Source organism: Pongo abelii, chromosome 11 (genome assembly GCF_028885655.2).
Source record: "Pongo abelii isolate AG06213 chromosome 11, NHGRI_mPonAbe1-v2.0_pri, whole genome shotgun sequence".
Lineage (NCBI taxonomy): Eukaryota > Metazoa > Chordata > Mammalia > Primates > Hominidae > Pongo > Pongo abelii.
The window spans coordinates 122220909-122240314 of NC_071996.2; the positions used below are offsets into that span (position 1 = coordinate 122220909).

Genomic DNA, 19406 nt, shown 5'->3' on the forward strand with positions numbered 1-19406 from the left:
CATGACAAATTATCCTGTTTACCTTTTCCAGAGACCCTCTGAACCATCCAAAAAGCCATGCATCAGGAAAGACAATTTTGAAACTGAAGTTTGATATTGGGAAGGCTGTTAAATATGTTAGCGGTTTAGAACACCTGATGTTATGAAATAGAATTCCAGATTATCATAAATTATTTATTTTGCCAAAATGATGACTCAGAAACTTAAAAGCAAAAAACCTTTTATAACTCTTCACAAATTTTGCTAAAGAGCAGATTAGTGCCTTAAGAGTACCTTGTGCTTTTATTTCAGTGCTCAATTTACAGAAAAAGCATGTAATACCCTTTGGAATTTAGTCAATATATTCACACACAGAATTTTGCAAGATTAATTTTTATAACCCTTTCACTACTTGTTTGAATTTTTAGCTTTATCTTATCTAATTTAAAACAATCTTTTAACCCCAGGCAAGAATTTACATTTTCATGCCTTCTTATAATCTTTTTTTTTTTTTTTTTTTGAGACAGAGTCTTGCTCTGTCTCCCAGGCTGGAGTGCAGTGGTGTGATCTCAGCTCACTGTAACCTCTGCCTCCCAGGTTCAAGCAATTCTCATGCCTCAGCCTCCTATGGGATTACAGGCATGCACCACCACGCTTGGCTAATTTTTTTGTATTTCTGGTAGAGATGGGGTTTCACCACGTTGGCCAGGCTAGTCTCCAGATCCTGACCTCAGGTGATCCACCTGCCTTGGCCTCCCAAAGTTCTGGGATTACAGGCATGGGTTACCATGCCCAGCCTTCTTATAATCTTTTATTAAAAATACATTTTATTGTTCTTACACACTTTGCATATAAATCTATTTTCAGTGGTTTCAATTACATGTTATAATGGTAACTCCTGGCAATTTTAACTTTAATGTAAAACCTGGTAAACTGTTTTGTGTGTTAGGTGTAGCCAAGGTTTGAATCCTTCCAGCATAATTAAGGGTGTGGTTAATTCCATATGTCCCACTTACCAATTGTGAAGTAGGCAAGTCAAATAGTTCTCAAAACCCAAAAGGCAGTTTAGAACCTTAAAACATTTAGCAAGCCTAGGCCGGGTGCAGTGACTCACGCCTGTAATCCCAGCACTTTGGGAGGCTGAGGCGGACGGATCACTTGAGTCTAGGAGTTCGAGACCAGCCTGGGCAAGATGGTGAAACCCTGTCTCTACTAAAAACACAAAAATTAGCTGGACGTGGTGGCATATGCCTGTAATCCCAGATATTTGGGAGGCTGAGAGATGAGAATTGCTTGAACCCGGGAGGCGGAAATTGTAGTGAGCTGAGATTGTGCCACTGCAGTCCAGCCTGGGTGACAGAGCGAGACTCGATCTCAAAAAACAAACAAACAAACCCATGAAATTGGTAGACTTTGAGTAAAGCAGATTACCCTCCGTAACGTAGGTGGGCCTTGTTCAAGCAGTGGAAGGCCTTGTGCGAAAAGACTGAAGTCCCTAGAAGGGGAATGAATCTGCCTCCAGACCACCTTCAGATTCAAGATTGGATTATTGACCTCTGTTGGAATTTCCAGGCTACCAGCCTGTGCTGCAGATTTTATACTTGCCAACTGTTAGGGACAAACTGCCCCAAAAAGGTTATTGGTGCTGCCCACCCCTCCCTCTAATGCTCTGCAACTCTTCTCCGTGCTGCCCACCCTTCCCCCAAGCCTCTTTACATTTCTAAGCCTTTATCGAGGCGCCGCGGTGAAGCCAGCAGACTTCACTTATCAGACCTTGCTGTGATAAGCAAACCCCAATTACAAACCATCCAGAATGCACAGGGGAAGGTCATGGCAAGCCTGAACAAACTTTACCTACACCTTGCTGTAAGTTCCCGTTCATCTAGTTGCTACCATAAACGTCACAAGGTGATATGTGGCAAAATTAACCAGCAAACAACCTCGGGATGCAGCCATACCAAAGAACTGCCTCAAACTCCCCTCCCCAATATAAACCCCTCATTCTGTAAGCTTGGGGCTGCTTCCTCTCTGACTGTTAAGGGGGCAGCCGGCAGGTTAACAAAAACTTGCTTGCCTGACTTTGGGTCTGTTTTTCCTTTCTCTCGGCTAACCTCACACCAACCTCCATGATCATGTGAGCCAATTCTGTAAAATAAATCTTTCCCTATATACATACATCCTATTGTTTCTTTTTTTTTTTTTTCCTGGAGAATCCTTATTAATATATCCACAGAATTACATCAGTCCACTGTCCAATCTGAGAGTTTCTTCCAAATCCAGTTAAAGTAATTTTTTGACCATAACCATGGGTATTTCTCGGTGCCCCAATGACTTGTGCCCAGTGTTGGAAAAGGCTGAACAGGTTCAACAACTGTGGTTGCCATCAAGTCCCCAGCACACCTTGACCAGTGCATAAAGCCTCTGGTCCTCCTTAGAGAAGGAGGGACTTGGGTTTCTGCCCTAGTCCTGTTCATCTTGACGGGGGTAAGATCTTTCCAAAACACAAGGAGACAGATGACTGCAATGCAAGTTGTGGGTTACCCCCATTGCTGAGAAACTCCTGCTAGACCGCAGCCAAGGGGTTTTATATTCTGCAACTCTTTTCTGAGAGAGGACAAGACAGAAAGTCCATGTCTCAGAACCTGAGAGGTGATGAGAAGCTGTCTTGGGACACTGCTGAGGAAGATGGGGAGACCAGTGAGGAGCGGGAGGGGCCTCCCATTCTTCAGTGTTCCAGGAGGATCACAGGGCAATCAGTCTTCAAGGCTCAGGGAAGGCTGAGTCCAAGCCTTTGTTTATATGGAAGGTCTTAAGGGTGCTATGGCAAAGTCACGCAGCCTGGTAGAAGAAATAAAGATAAGACACTCCAAGTCAGCCAGTGTTATTTTGTGTGGTGGCTCACAAAAAAATAAAAATAAATAAATAAATAAATAAATAAAAACACATGACCATGAGACAAGCACTTTCTTTTCCTATAAAAATTACCTTTAAAAAAATCACATAAATATGAGTTATGATTACATGCTAATTTTGTGGCTACATACCACATTTAATAGAAAATGCCATTTAGAATTGAAATAACTTGCAGAAGTAGTATATGCATATTTTAGAGAAATGAGAAAATATAAAGAAACGAAGAAAATCTAAATCTTCCATAATCCCAACACCCATCACATAGCACAATGCCTTATACCCATAGGTTCTTAATAAGCGTTTGTGAAATGAATACATAAATACACCCATGATGTTGTTATAAGCAGACAGGCATTGTCTGTTTTCCCCATATGTCATCTACATATATATGTTTTTTAAAATAAAAGCATACCGTATGCTCTCTTTTGTAACTTGCCATTTTACAGAAAAATAAATATGAATATATTTTTCAATAAACACACTTATATAACAATTTTTAATGGCTGAAAAGCATTTCGTTGGATGGCTACATCAGAATTTACTGAACCCTGTTGGTATACATTTAGATTTTTTATGTATAAAGCTTTGATTAACATTAATATATCTAGCACTAAATGTTTGTGTACATTCTCAATTATTTTCTTAGAATAAAACTCCTAAAATGGAACCATTGTGATAAAAGATTTTGTTCAGATCTTTGACATGTAGCACCTGCCAAATTGTCTTCCAGAAAAGTTACAAAGGGAATAGTTTTGCATGACAAAGGGCATTCCAAAAAACAAAAACAGGGCCACACGTGGTGGCTCAGGTTGCTTGTAATCTCAGCACTTTGGGAGGCCGAGGTGAGTGGATCATGTGAGGTCAGGAGTTCGAGACCAGCCTGGCCAACATGGTGAAACCCTGTCTCTATTAAAATACAAAAAAATTAGCCAGGCATGGTGGTGCACGCCTGTAATCCCAGCTACTCAGGAGGCTGAGGCAGGAGAATCGCTTGAACCCGGGAATTGGAGGTTGCAGTGAGCTGAGATGGTGCCGCTGCACTCCAGCCTGAGCAACAGAGTGAGACTCCATCTCAAAAAAGAAACCCAAAAAACAAAAACAATTATTTTTTGCAAATAAGTACACGCAGAATATATATCACAAAGACATACCATTTTCAACTATGATATTTGCAAAAACAGTCTCTGCAAATATAGTTGAAAATGGTATATCTTCATGACACATATTCTGCATGTTCTTATTTGTGAGATTGGACCTATTTTCTGCATAGATTTACTATTTATATTTCTGTTTTGTAAATTCCCTATTTCTGTTTTTACATCTATTTTTCTAACAAGTTTTTGAATTGTGTACTCATACATATTTTCTTCTTGTCTTTTTGTAGTTTCTTTTAAAATCTTTATCCCACCTGGGATTAGTTTCTGTGGATGGTGTGAGGTCCACAAGGCAGGTGCCTGACCAAGGGGTCACCCAAGGAGCAGGAATGGAGCCTGCATTTGGCTTGCCAGGCCCTGGGCTGTGGCTGGGACTGCAGCTGCTCTGCCCCGAGCAGGCTTTTTTTTTTTTTTTTTCTAATTCCTAATTAAGGCACTCTTTAGGCCAGCAATGACCACGGATGTGGGTTCTAACTATACTTTCTCCCCAAATAATCAGCTAGTTGCTTTAATGACACTTGTTCACTTATTTGTTTCCTCTTATTTAAGACTAGGTTAAGAACAATCAGAATTAGTTTAGCCTGTGCGGCCTAGCCCTAGCCAATAGGGGAGCGACACAGCAGCAGGGGCCACGTGCGCCACGGATAAGAACCCCTTACCCTCCCTTGTCCAAGTGTGCGCTCACCATTGCTCCATCTGTAAGGGTGCACCCTTTCATAGAAGTAACTTGCCTTGCTGAGAATTAAAAAGAAAATTAAAAAAAAAAAAAAGACTAGGTTAAGATGTGAAGAAACAGAACTACTTGCGTTGTTACCCCATGCTTTTTCCATCTGCTAATTAATTATTTACTTCCTATAAGGTCTTTACTAATTCTTGCTCATTCAAAGAGCTTTGATTCTCAGGATGCATGAGTTTCTGCTGCTTTTTGGAACGTTGTTCTAGCAGCTTGTCAAAAGTGAGGAAGCACTCACATTTCTGTTTACTCTTCCACAAGGCTACTTACTACCAGTTCGTTGCTGGGAGAAAAATAGTACTCCATTTCCTGTAGAAAAGAGAGACAGCCGATGTTTTCTTCGGAGGGCAAATAAATAAGAATAAACCAGCCTCTGCTCCCTCATCTAGGATCTAGGAACTGATACTGTTATTTTCTTTTTTTCTCTCTTTTTAAGCCATTCTAGTTAGTGGTTAACAGTGGATTTGGTTTGCTTTTCCTTAATGGCAAATGATGTTGAACATCTTTTCATGTGATTATAGGCCATTTGCATATCTTCGTTGGAGAAATGTCTATTCAAGTTCTTTGCTTATTTTATGTATTTATTTATTTATTTATTTTGAGCCAGAGTCTCATTCTGTCACTCAGGCTGGAGGGCAGTGGTGTGATCTCGGCTCACCGCAACCTCTGCCTCTTGAGTTAAAATGATTCTCATGCCTCAGCCTCCCAAGTAGCTGGGACTACAAGCGTGCGCCATCACGCCTGGCTAATTTTTGTATTTTTAGTAGAGACAGGGTTTTGCTATATTGGCCAGGCTGGTCTTGAATTGCTGGTCTCAAACTCCTGGACTCGAGTGATCTGCCTGCCTTGGCCTCCCAAAGTGCTGGTATAATGGGCGTGAGCCACCACGCCCAGCCATTCTTTGCTTATTTTTAAACTGAATTTGTCTTTTTGTTGTTGGGTTGTAACAGTTCTTTGTATACTCTGGATATTAAACCCTTATCAGATATATGATTTACAAATATTTTCTCTCGTTCTATAAGTTGTCTTTTCACATTCTTGATAATGTCCTTCGATGCACAAAAGTTTTAAATTTTTTTTTTTGAGACCGAGTCTTGTTCTATTGCCAGGCTGGAGTGCAGTAGTGCGATCTTGGCACTGCAACCTCTGCCTCCCAGGTTCAAGCGATTCTTCTGCTTCAGCCTCCCAGGTAGCTGGGACTACAGGCACACGCCACCACACTCAGCTAATTTTTGTATTTTTAGTAGAGAAGGGGTTTCACCATGTTGGCCAGGATGGTCTCGATCTCTTGACATCGTGATCTGTCCACTTTGGCCTCCCAAAGTGCTGGGATTACAGGTGTGAGCCACTGTGCCCCTGCCATTTTTTTTTTTTTTTTTTTTTTTAGATGGGAGTTTTACTCTGTCACTCAGGCTGGAGCGTAGTGGTGCAATCTCAGCTCACTGCAGCCTCCACCTCCCGGGTTCAAGTGATTCTCCTGCCTCAGCCTCCCGAGTAGCTGGGACTACAAGCACGTGCCACCACACCTGCCTAATTTTTGTATTTTTAGTAGAGATGGGGTTTCACCGTGTTGGCCAGGCTAGTCTTGAATTCCTGACCTCAGGTAATCTGCCCACCTTGGCCTCCCAAAGTGCTGGGATTACAGGTGTGAGCCACCATACCTGGCCAAAAGTTTTTAGTTTTTATGAAGAACTATTTATCTATTTAAAAAAAATTGCTCATGCCTTTGTTATCAAATCTAAGAATTCATTGACATATCCAGGGTCATGAAGACTTACCCTTATATTTTATTCAAAGAGTTTTATAGTTTTAGCTCTTCTCTTTAGATTGTTGATCCATTTTGAATTAATTTTTGTATATGGAGTGAGGTAGAGGTCCAGCTTCATTCTTTTGCATTTGGTTATCCAGTGGTCCCAGTACCATTTGTTGAAGAGACTTTCTTTCCCCATTGAATGGTCTGTGCACCCTTGTCAAAAAGCAGTTGACTGTAGATGTTCCAGTGTATTATTTCTGAATTCTCAGTTGTATTCCATTGGTCTATATGTCTACACTTATGCCAGTAACATACTGTTTTGATTACTGTAGCTTTGCAGTAAGTTTTGAAATCAGAAAATGGGAATGTTCCAACATTGTTTTCTTTTTTAATATCATTTTGGCTATTTAGGGCCCCTTGCAGTTCCATATTAATTTTAGGATCAGGTTTTCTGTTTCTGCAAAAAGGCTATGGAATTTTGATAGGGAATGCATTGAATCTGTAGTTTGCCTTGGGGAGTACTGCCGTTTTAACAATATTAAGTCTCCTAATCCATGAACATGGATGACTTTCCACTTATTTAGGTCTTTAATTTCCTTCAGCAGTGTCTAGTAGTTTTCAGTGTTCAAATGTTTCACCTCCTTGATTAAATGTATTGCTAGACATTTTATCTTTTGGATACTATCTATTAGTCTGTTTGGGCTGCCATAACAAAATACCACAGACTGGATGGCTTAAACAACAAATTTATTTTCTCACAGTTCTGTAGGCTAGAAGTCAGAGATCAGGGTGCCAGTGGTTGGTTTCTGATGAGGGCTGTCTTCCTGGCTTGTAGTTGGCTGCCTTCTCCCTATGCCCTAGAGGGCAAGCTCTCTGGTGTCTCCTATTATGAAGACACTAATTCTATCAGATCAGGGCCCCACCCTTATGACCCCATTTAACCTTAATTACTTCCTTAGAGGCCCCATCAACGAATACAGCAACACGGGGTTTAGGGTTTCAACATAAGAATTTGAGGGGAGTGCAGACATTCAGTCCATAACAGAGGTTATTGTAAATGGAATTATTTTCTTAATTTCCTTTCAGATTGTTCTTCCAGGTTCTTAAAACTCCAGAGGAGCTACTGTTAACCAGTTTCCTATGTATCCTCTTCCCCACACCCTTTCTATGTCTGTCTCTGTCTCTCTCATGTTCTTTGCATTGTCTGCAACATGTTTCTTTCTGCTGGATTCATTGACAACTGTTAAGTATGTACTGAGTGTCTTATTAATGTGCTTAGCAGTGTGCCCAACAATTTGGGATGTCATAAAGAAGTATGACATGGTTTCCACCCTTGAGGATTTTCAATTTAGTTGAAGAGACAAGACATCCGCAAAATAATTAGAAAACCGTTTAGGAACATGTAATCAAATTCTCAACTGTCTGGCCCATGCACTAGGATAAAAACTCTTTAAGAATGGTCTTTTATGCTGTGCTTACAGCTGTATCCCTAGCCCCTTGAACAGTATAGGAGGAACAGGACATGAGATTCATAAATGAATGTTGAATGAATTCAACATTCTCCCGCTTTGGAGTTTCGTCAGGTGGGGGCTAACCCTCCCATTCATCCTGAAAGATGATCTTTGTTCTGCAAAGTGGCTCTTAGACAGGACCCATCTGAGAATGCTGGGACTTTCCAACTGGCTCAGGTTACGATATAATGGTAGGATCACAGACACAGCATGCATCTCTCAGCAAGTATCCTGCTGTCTTTCTAAAATAACTTCTTACATAAGTAGATCCTTGTTAAGTTCCACTAAGTAAACTGAGGAGCATGAAGGAAGAAGGCATGGCTTAGCTAAAAGGAGAAATGTCCCGGAAACCTCCATACTGACAGCCAGCAAGTGGTCTCAGAGGCTTTGGATTCCAGGAAAGAAGCTGGTGTTATTTATCTACTTTTAAAATATAACTTTTTTTCCCCTGATTCCAAGAACATGGCCAAAAATTTTGAAAAATAAATCACAGTATAGAGAAGAAAGTAAGTTAATTTGTAAAGCACTGTTTACCACCATTGAGATAACTGCTGTTCAGATTTTTATTAAAATGTTATATGTAAGTTTACTTCAACTTAACAGAAGGATAAGAAACCAAACTTTAGATAAATATTTCTTCAAAATGGTATATATTTGTTTTAAACAGGTCTTCTAAAATTAAAGACTTAAGAGACATATTAAGAGGCTGGACTTATTGCAGTAGTTCTCAATCTATGGTGATTTCGTCCCCCAGGGGACATTTTGGAAATGTCTAGAGACATCTGTGGTAGCCACAACTCAGAGGGGGTGCGGTACTTTTGGGGAGAGTCCAGGAATGCTGCTAGGCACCCGGCAACGCACACCACTGTCGGCTACAACATAGAATTATCCACTCTGAGTATTAACAGTGCCACAGTTGAGGAATCCTGGGTTGTTATTGCATAGTATTGTGATTTTAAAATAGTACACGCTTTTCAAGGGCCTATGTTTGTTTTCAGTTAGAAGGACATAGCTGTTTTCTCAGGGATCCGTGGAGTAAGTGGTTCAGAGCATGGCCTCCAGCCAGGTGTTTGGAGTTTGAATCCTGACTCTGCTACTTACTGATAAAGTGACCTTGAGCAACTTCTTTGGGCCTCAGTTTCCTCATCGGCAAAATTGTGGTAATATTAAGCCTACCCCAAACAGCTGTAGTGAGGATTGAATGAGCTAATATAAGTAAAATGCTTGGAACAGTGTCTGGTTCATGGTCAGCTCTATGGAAACACGTGCAATTATTATTGTTAATGTCTTAAACTGGAAACAAATTCAGCCTACTTTTAGGACAGGTCTCCTAGGGAATTCTTTTTTTTCTTTTTTTTTGAGATGGAGTCGCACATTACCACCCAGGCTGGAGTGCAGTGGCGTGATCTTGGCTGACTGCAACCTCCGCCTCCCAGGTTCAAGCGATTCTCCTGCCTCAGCCTCCCGAGTAGCTGGGACTACAGGCGCCCGCCAACATGCCCAGCTAATTTTTTGTATTTTTAGTAGAGACGGCGTTTCACCACATTGGCCAGGTTGGTCTCGAACTCCTGACCTTGTGATTTGCCCGCCTCAGCCTCCTGAAGTGCTGGGATTACAGGCGTGAGCCACTGTGCCCGGCCCTCCTAGGGAATTTAATAGAGGAAAACAGATGTGTGTGTAAAGTATTTTTTAAAAAGCAACCTTTAAGGAAAAAAACAAAACTCACTCATAGGAAAATGATATGGCTGGGGCACTTATAAAATGATATGACTGGGGAGTATTTACATGAATTCAGAGGCTCAGCAAGGTTTCCCTGCCTTTTAGAACTATCTGGTCAATGTCAGGTGACTTACTGTTTCAGAAAACATTTCTTTTTGTACCTTTAGATTTTAAAAGTTTGAATAGGTAATACATTATCATAGTTCAAAACTCAAACAATAGAACATGATACACATTAAGCAGTCTGACCCCCTCTGCTGCTCCCCTGACCCTCCCATAGTAATCATTTTATATTTATTTATTCAGAGACAGAGTCTCACTCTGTCACCTAGGCTGGAGTGCAGTGGGTACAGTCATGGCTCAATGCAGCTTTGACTTCAAGCAATTCTCCCACCTCAGCCTCCGATTAGCTGGGATCACAGGCGCACACTGCCATGCCCAGCTAATTTTTTTTTTTTTTGTAGAGACAGGGTTTTTGCCATGTTGCCAAGGCTGATCTCAAACTCCTTAGCTCAAGTGATCCTCCTGCCTTGGCCTCCCAAAGTGCTGGGATTATAGGGGTGAGTCACAATGCCCGGTCCAGTAATCACTTTAACTAGTTTCTTATGTATCCATCCAGTATTTTTCTATGAAAGCAAATACAAATACTATATATTCTTATTTTAGACCCCCTTTCTTAGGCAAAAGATACACTTTTTCACATAATGATCTATCTTGGATATCTTTCTGTATTAGTACACAAGGAATTTCTTCATCCGTTTTTAAGGTGACATAGTATTTCATTATGTGGATGTCTCATGCTTTGTTTATAAATTTGCTCATACTTTTGTAAATATTAACAAATCGTCCTCCAAGTAGGGATGTGTTATTTTGGAGTCCTACCAGCAGTATATTTTCCTTCCAGGAAAATAGGCGTATTCACTGCAGTTTGCAGACGATCAACTGTTCAAAATTAGAACACACTGGCAGGTGTTCCTGGGAGGCAGAAATGGGAAACAGGTCTAAATGGATGGGGGGTTGTCAAGACTGTCCTTCCAGGAATTGGCAGAATCAGCCATTGGTTCAGGGTGATGTCTGGGTAAATGGGTGATATATTGGAGGCAATTATGTTGGATTGGTCCTAGGAGAATCCAGTTTTTAACACCAATACTAAGACCCAGTAAAGTTGGAGTTTTTCTGGACTATGGGTTGGGTGATGTTTCCTTCTGTAATTTGAATGATGGATTTCATCTCCACAATTGGTAATGTCTCTTTTATAGAAGCTCTTTGGCCTAATTTCTATACTGGAACCAATTCTGATCCTCTCAAAGTCTCTTCAGTAAAAGATTAGGAAAGATGAAGTGCCCAGGAAACCACTATGTTTCATTTTCTTTCAGTTTGTAGGTGTAACTTACCTAGGAAATTTAGTCTTAGGATTTGTGGGTTCTTTTAAATTTTTACCCCCAAAACGTGTTTCTTTTCCCCCTCATTTTCAGCAACTGTAAGACTATCATAGCAATGTCAATTCATAGAGGCTGTGGATATCAATTGTCAAGTGCTTTAGAAATTCTAAGATAAAATATTTGAGAATTATATTACATAACATGGCCAGTACTTTTTTAATTTCTTTTTTGTCATGTTCTTAGATTTCAAAGACAAAATCATATGGAAGCTCAGGAAACTCATGGGAAATAAATAAATAAATATCATACCGCATGGCTTACTTACTTCATATTTGGACCCTGACTTTCTCATCCAGCTTATTGTTTTTCCTGTTGTTTCTTATCAGGCTTCTTTATGCTTGTTGATTACACAAGGCATTCATCATTTCATTGACAGTAAGCTGCAGTAGATTTAAATGCAAAAAAGGAGCTATAGGCTTTCTATCTCACCTCACTAAAGGGCTCAGTTTCCCTAATATGTTGGTCCCCAACATACACCTTGACATACCTCAGTTTGCCATATATCCCATTTTTCCAAACCTTCATTCCTCCAAGGACTTCAATGCCCCCAGTTCCACCAGACACGCATTGCTCCAATATTCTAGCTCCTTGTGTGCCCATTTTTTTTTTTTTATTGCTCTTCCTCTGGAACAACAGGCCATCCTGGTGCCTACCTCATACACAACGTACTTTTTTTTTTTTTTTTTTTTTTTTTTGCCCAGCCCATTTGCTCTGGTGTAGCCATCAGCCCCTTCCTCACCCCATCTCCTGTCCTGGAAGCACCTGCACAGCTTGGCCCAGTTATTCAGTTTTGATTGAACCCCACAGGTGCTTTACAAGGCCAAGTACGGTCCAATGTGGATGTCCTACTTAGGGCCTCAGATGCACGTGAACCTGGCCAGTGCCCCGCTCTTGGAGCAAGTGATGCGGCAAGAAGGCAAGTACCCAGTACGGAACGACATGGAGCTATGGAAGGAGCACCGGGACCAGCACGACCTGACCTATGGGCCATTCACCACGTGAGCTGGGGCCTGAAGGGACTGGAACAGGGCCCCAGAGGGCCAGGGCGAAAGACTGTGGGCACAGAGCAGGCAGGTGGATAACAGGCAGAATAGTACCCCCTGCATCCTCTGAGCCTGATAGTCTAGAGAGCAGTTGGGAGGTGCTGAAGCCCAGGGACCATTCATTGGCTCTCCACTAATAAATGTTAGGTTAGTGCAAAAGTCATTGTTGTTTTCGCCATTTAAAATTATGGCAAAAACCACACCTGTAATCCCAGCACTTTGGGAGGCTGAGGTGGGCGGATCACTTGAGTTCAGGGGTTCGAGATCAGCTTGGCCAACACGGTGAAACCCCGTCTCTACTAAAAACACAAAAATTAGCCGGGTGTGGTGGTGGGCACCTGTAATCCCAGCTACTTGGGAGGGTGAGGCAGGAGGATCATTTGAACCCAGGAGGTGGAGGTTGCAGTGAGCTGAGATCATGCCACTGCACTCCAGCCTGGGCAACAGAGTGAGACTCCATCTGAAAAAAAAAAAAAATTTTTTTTAACTTGACATCTGCCACTGAGAGTACGATTTAGGTTGCAGGTTTTCACTGGGCCAGGCCACCACCTATGACATGACAGCTCAGATTTAGAATTGGAGCTAAACCTTATGTAGAGCCCTTTGTAATCTATTTACATTTTTTTCTCTAAAGCCAATTTCCTGAATAGATGATATCATATGCACGCATTTAAAAGCTCTTTTGTGAATCTTTGAGTCAGATGATTGGGGAGAAAAAGCTATTCTGCTAACTCATGATAAGTTTGCGGTTCTAAAATTTTTGTTTTAACATATATATTTTTAAAATATCATTTTATGAAGCATTGTTTTCTCCAAGTGATATTTTAACAACCACGTTTAAGTTCTGTATATCCGATTCCTACTGTTGAGAGAGTTTTACTTTTGGAACAACTTGAAGTCCCAACAAATAGGTCTATTCTGGTTTTCATTTCTTTTTCAGCAACACTTTCAGTTTATCTTTTTGCAATTTTCCCCTAACATAATAAAGACAGCTCCTGGGGTGCGGTGTTGAAGGTCATTAAATAAATAATAATTTTTTAAAATAAAAAAATATATTAAAAAAAAAAAACTTGACTGGGCATGGTGGCTCACGCCTGTAATCCCAGCACTTTGGGAGGCCAAGGTGGGCAGATCATGAGGTCAGGAGATCAAGACCATCCTGGCTAACACGGTGAAACCCCGTCTCTACTAAAAAAAATACAAAAAATTAGCCGGGTGTGGTGGCACGCACCTGTAGTCCCAGCTACTCAGGAGGCTGAGGCAGGAGAATCGCTTGAACCTGGGAGGTGGAGGTTGCAGTGAGCTGAGTGGGTGACAGAGCGAGACTCTGTCTCAAACGAAACAAAACAAACAAAAAAACCCAACTTTATTGGTTTTAAAAATTCAAAAGTAATACTCGAAGTGGAAATTCCAATAATAAAATATGAAGTCTCTCGCCCTTCCACTCCTATTGCATCCTCCTTAGCAACCAGTACTGACAGTTTGTTGTGTATTGTCCCCTCTTTATCCAGGAGCATGCAAATATGCATGTGGATAGGTAGGATTTTGTCTCCTCTTAAAATTGGACCATATTGTACTTATTGCTCTACAGCTAGCCTTTTAAAAAAATGGACTCATACCCAGCTTGCTTAGGAAAGGAAATAGGTTTGAGGAACAGCTGGGAGTGGGGGCAGTCCCTGGACATTAATCTTGCTTATGGGAAGTATGTTTCCACCCACATGAGCACCCTTGCCTAACCAAGGAGGAGGCCTGACCATCTACCTTGCCTAACCAGGGAGGGGGCCTGACCATCTACCGCATGACTGAGGCAAGAGCCTACAGCATCAGTCTTGTGGGCCTCCCTGTCCCTCTGACCCACTGAGCCAAGCAGAGCATGAAGGCTCAGAGGCTGAGCACTCCGGGAACCCTAACTCGGTCCTCCTTTATTCCTCAGCCTCCGCAGCTCCCCCTTATTTGACATATGGAAGATTTCAGAGCTGTATAATTCCAAGATAATCAATCAATATTCACTAAGCATTCACTATGTACCAGGCACTGAGATAAGCACTTGAATGATGTGAACAAGCCTACTCAGATAGGCACTCTTATTATCCCCATTTTATAGAAAGGGAAACTGAGGCACACAGGAGTTATCTACCTAGGGTCCCTCTGCCAGGAGTGGTCAGACTTGTGATTTGACCCTGGACAGTCTGGTTCTAGATGCCCACCATACCCACTTCCACTCTGCTATAGGGAGATTCTGGTTTGGGGATTCTAAGATTCTGTCACTTGAGATTTTGGTGATTCTATAATTCTAAATTCTAGGAGTATGGGATTTCCCTTGAGTCTGGATGGAGGGGGTGGTGGACTTCAGGGTGAGAAGATCTCCCTTAATTGAACCCCCATAGAGGCTTATGTTTGTGCTGTTCCTCTGCATCCCTGCAGGGAAGGACACCACTGGTACCAGCTGCGCCAGGCTCTGAACCAGCGGTTGCTGAAGCCAGCGGAGGCAGCGCTCTATACGGATGCTTTCAATGAGGTGACTGATGACTTTATGACTCGACTGGACCAGCTGCGGGCAGAGAGTGCTTCGGGGAACCAGGTGTCAGACACGGCTCAACTCTTCTACTACTTTGCCTTGGAAGGTACCGTTGCTGGGAGAGGGGCTGGGGAAGGGAATGGGTCAGGGGGAGGTTGTGCTCCCTCTCCTCAAGGGCTTCTGGATTCCATGTGTCCTGGTTCTGCCTCCTGTGATGGCCTCTGTGCACTACTCAGCCATTTGCTACATCCTGTTCGAGAAACGCATTGGCTGCCTGCAGCGATCCATCCCCGAGGACACCGTGACCTTCGTCAGATCCATTGGGTTAATGTTCCAGAACTCACTCTATGCCACCTTCCTCCCCAAGTGGACTCGCCCTGTGCTGCCTTTCTGGAAGCGATACCTGGATGGTTGGAATGCCATCTTTTCCTTTGGTGAGGACTCCCAGATTGGGCCCATGGAAGAGAGATGGGGGTGACTCCAGGTCTGTGCGTCAGCGGTCTCTCTCAGGCCTTTTCCCTCATGCTACCAGTTGTTGGAGTGGCTCTTGGTCCTTGGAGATCATGACTTTTGGCTTTGTCCTTTCCTCTTCTCTGTTGCTGTCACAGGGAAGAAGCTGATTGATGAGAAACTTGAGGATATGGAGGCCCAACTGCAGGCAGCGGGGCCAGATGGCATCCAGGTGTCTGGCTACCTGCACTTCTTACTGGCCAGTGGACAGCTCAGTCCTCGGGAGGCCATGGGCAGCCTGCCTGAGCTGCTCATGGCTGGAGTGGACACGGTGCGTGAAGGGGGAGGGTGAGACCAGGGGCCCCCAGCTCCCAACCTGAACCAGTTCCCTATTATCCCTCACCTGATCCCGACCTTCATCCCTCCAAGGACCTGCTTCTTTTTCTGTAACATGGATACGGCACTAGAAGGAAAATAGACAGCTTGCTCAGCTTAGCTGAGGTGGGTGGACAGGGGATGGTCCTTTTGTAAGAAGGATTCCGTCACCTCCTGGAGCGTCCTCACGCTCTCTGACAGCTGGGAAGTTCATCTCCCATCTATCCAACTCTCTTGCTGCAATTTGAATGGAGAGTTGGAAGAGCTCATTCACAAGCACTTTCTTTCTTTTTTCTTTTTTTTCGAGACAGAGTCTCACTCTGTTGCCCAGGCTTGAGTGCAGTGGCTTGATCTCAGCTGACTGCAACCTCTGCCTCCTGGGTTGAAGCAGTTCTCCTGCCTCAGCCTCCCAAGTAGCTGGGATTACAGGTGTGCACCACCATGCCCAGTTAATTTTTTTTTTTTTAATTCTAGTAGAGACGGAGTTTCACCATATTGGTCAGGCTGGTCTCAAACTCATGACCTCAAGTGGTCTGCGTGCCTCGGCCTCTCAAAGAGCTGGGATTACAGGCATGAGCCATCGCGTCCAGCCAGCACCTTCTTTCTTTATGGTTCCTATTTCCAGTGCTTTTGTCCTGTTGGGTTTCTCTGTGTTGCCGTCCCCTCCTCCACTGAAGGTGCGATACTCCATCATATTGGCCCTCATCCCACTGTGGATTCATGTTTAGCATGGAGACTGCCGTGAACCTTCATGTTTTTTCCTGCTAGGCTTGCGGCAAATTCATTTCTCCCACATTTTGCACACACCCACTCATACACCCTCCCATTACTGGCCTCTTTCCTAGAAGTCGCCCTCACCTGATCTCCCACTCTATCTCCTAGACATCCAACACGCTGACATGGGCCCTGTACCACCTCTCAAAGGACCCTGAGATCCAGGAGGCCTTGCACGAGGAAGTGATGGGTGTAGTGCCAGCCGGGCAAGTGCCCCAGCACAAGGACTTTGCCCACATGCCGTTGCTCAAAGCTGTGCTTAAGGAGACTCTGCGGTAGGACAGGCTGCTGTTCTGGGGGGCACAGGATCTCTGTGTGGGGAGGGAATCAGAGGAGGAAATCTGAAGTGAAGACAGGTGGGCTGGGGCTAGTGACAAGGATGAGATGGGAGAGGTAGGGGAGAAGGAGTGGGGCACTTTGTACCCCCATGAATCCAGAGCAGACCCTAGACATTCTTTTCCCTGCAGCCTCTACCCTGTGGTCCCCACAAACTCCCGGATCATAGAAAAGGAAATTGAAGTTGATGGCTTCCTCTTCCCCAAGAACGTGAGTGGGGCTAGAGAGCCTGATTGCCCAGGAGTGCCCTATACCCCCGAAGAGATGCATTCATGCTGCGCAATCTTCCTTTATAGACCCAGTTTGTGTTCTGCCACTATGTGGTGTCCCGGGACCCCACCACCTTCTCTGAGCCTGAGAGCTTCCAGCCCCACCGCTGGCTGAGAAATAGCCAGCCTGCTACTCCCAGGATCCAGCACCCGTTTGGCTCTGTGCCCTTTGGCTATGGGGTCCGGGCCTGCCTGGGCCGCAGGATTGCAGAGCTGGAGATGCAGCTACTCCTGGCAAGGGTGAGCTGGGAGAGGCTAGTAGGGTGTGTGGGCAGGGAGGGGTGGAGGAGTCCTGGGAGGAGAGGAAGGGAGGCACAGGGTAGGAGTGTGCAGAGCAGGGAGTGGATGGCAAACACACAATTCACCCAACCACATGTGCTCTTTACACCCCAGCTGATCCAGAAGTACAAGGTGGTCCTGGCCCCGGAGACGGGAGAGTTGAAGAGTGTGGCCCGCATTGTCCTGGTTCCCAATAAGAAAGTGGGCCTGCAGTTCCTGCAGAGACAGTGCTGACCTGAGTCCCCGCCTTGCTGGGGCTTGTCCTAGAGGCTCCAGGCCTGGCACAGTGGTTCCTGGCTGCCACCATTTCTCAGATGAGGAGGGAGAGAAGGAGGCCACCAGACTTGAGAGGTGGGAGAAACTCCCTGCACTTCCCACAGACCCTGAGCTTTTGCCACTGCTATCATTTTTGAGCAGCTCTCTCTCAGCTAAAAGGCCACCCCTTTATTGCATTGCTGTCCTTGGGTAGAATATAAAATAAAGGGACTTTTATTTCTTATTGGAGACCTTTGTCATTCTTTTTGACTACCCAGCATCTGAGGGAATTCCTCTCCTCCAGTGAGTCATGGTGAGAGGCACAGCCGCCCCCGTCCTTGGAAACCGAGAACACCTTTTGCTTTCCCAGACCTCACAGAGAGGCCTTGGTTTCACGAGGCACTGGTTGAGGCCACACCAAGCAGGAACTGCAGTGACTCCCAATCACTGTGTCAGTCAAGTTGTGGTTGTAGAGAATATAAACCACTCTCTTTGAACAGAAAGAGCAGAGATATAGGCAATGGGGTGCTACAAAAATTATTGGAGGTGCTCGAGACTAGACTAGAGTTGACCTCCAGCAGGCACTGAGCAGCTTGGGGAGCACCATGTTGGCCACAATCGGGAGGATGAGAGTCTAGAAGCTATTGCTACAACTATTGGCTCTAGAGCTACTCCACGTCAACTAAGTTCAAGTAGGTCTGTGCCGGCAAAACAAAACAAAACAGCTCACGCAGGATGACCCCCATCCTGCCTCTCAATACCCATGAAGCCAGCAGTAACTGGACTTGGACCTCTGTGAATGCCTCGCGACTGCTCCTGATAGCAGAAAGGGCAGGAGCCTCTACCTTTCTTCCACCTTCCACATCTCTCACATACAGCTGAGAGGGGGATCCTAAGTCCTGCCTGGAGCACTAGCTGCAAGGGAGCCTAGGGATTATAGCTTTTAACTTTCCAGCCTCCTTACAACAAGAAGCCCACTTGAAGGAAAGTGGGTTGCCACTGACAGCCGCCAATGCATCACAGCACTAGCCTGGAAATTCAGAGTCCAAGCCCCAGCAGTAAATTTTGGTGGAGTCATAGAAAAAAATGAAGTTCACTTTCTTTTTTAAAAATTAATTTGATTTTTTGAGACAGGGTTTCATTCTGTCACCCAGACTGGAGTGCAGTGGCACCATCTTGGCTCACTGCATCCTTAACCCGGGCTCAAGCGATTCTCCCCCTTTAGCCTCCTAAGTAGCTGGAACTACAGGTGTGCACCACCTCACCTGGCTAATTTTTGTATTTTTTTTTTGTAAAATACGGGGTTTTGCCATGTTGGCCAGGCTGGTCTCGAACTCCGGAGCTCAAGGGGATCTGCCTGCCTTGGTCTCCCGAAGTGCTGGGATTACAGGCGTGAGCCACTGCGACAACCTAAAGTTCACTTTCTTAGGCCTGTGGGAATGATAGGGTTTGAACTCATTTAAAAAATTGTGTCATTGCCCTGATTGAAATACTTCACAACTGCCCTCAGCCCTCAGGTCAAGTTCAAAGTTGCTACTGTGGCTCATTAGACCCACTGTGCCCTGGCACTCTGCACCTTGACCATGGTCACCCTTTCACAGCTGAGCCTGAATGCTTTGCATGTCTCTGAACACATTATGTTCTTTCCAGCCTCAATACCTTGTACCTCCTGTCCCCACTCTTGGAACACCCTCTTCCCCAACTGTCATGTCATCACAGAGAGCTTCCTCTTTCTTAGGATTCAGCTCAAATGTCACTGCCTCTGCAGGGCCTTCCCTGACCTCTCTGAGCAATCCCGTGCCCCGCCTTCCCCTCCTCTGCTTACAGAGCTGAGCTGTCAGCATGCTCACCTTGTTAGAGATCCAGCTCTCTGCCCAACCAACTGTGAATCCCCTGAAGGCCA

The 19406-nt window shown here is 44.2% G+C and overlaps 1 protein-coding gene across 1 annotated transcript in view; it reads left to right on the forward strand.

Moving 5' to 3' along the window:
- The window catches only part of LOC100451841 (sterol 26-hydroxylase, mitochondrial), a 33986-nt gene extending 16226 nt beyond the window's left edge, over positions 1-17760 (forward strand). The window contains exons 2-9 of the mRNA XM_024243809.3: positions 12012-12202; positions 14672-14871; positions 15002-15199; positions 15374-15546; positions 16473-16639; positions 16832-16910; positions 16997-17209; positions 17363-17760. Of these exons, the coding sequence (XP_024099577.2) occupies positions 12012-12202; positions 14672-14871; positions 15002-15199; positions 15374-15546; positions 16473-16639; positions 16832-16910; positions 16997-17209; positions 17363-17482 (1341 nt within the window). The 3' untranslated portion in view covers positions 17483-17760. The remainder of the gene's footprint in view (positions 1-12011; positions 12203-14671; positions 14872-15001; positions 15200-15373; positions 15547-16472; positions 16640-16831; positions 16911-16996; positions 17210-17362) is intronic.
- Positions 17761-19406: the final 1646 nt, after the last annotated feature.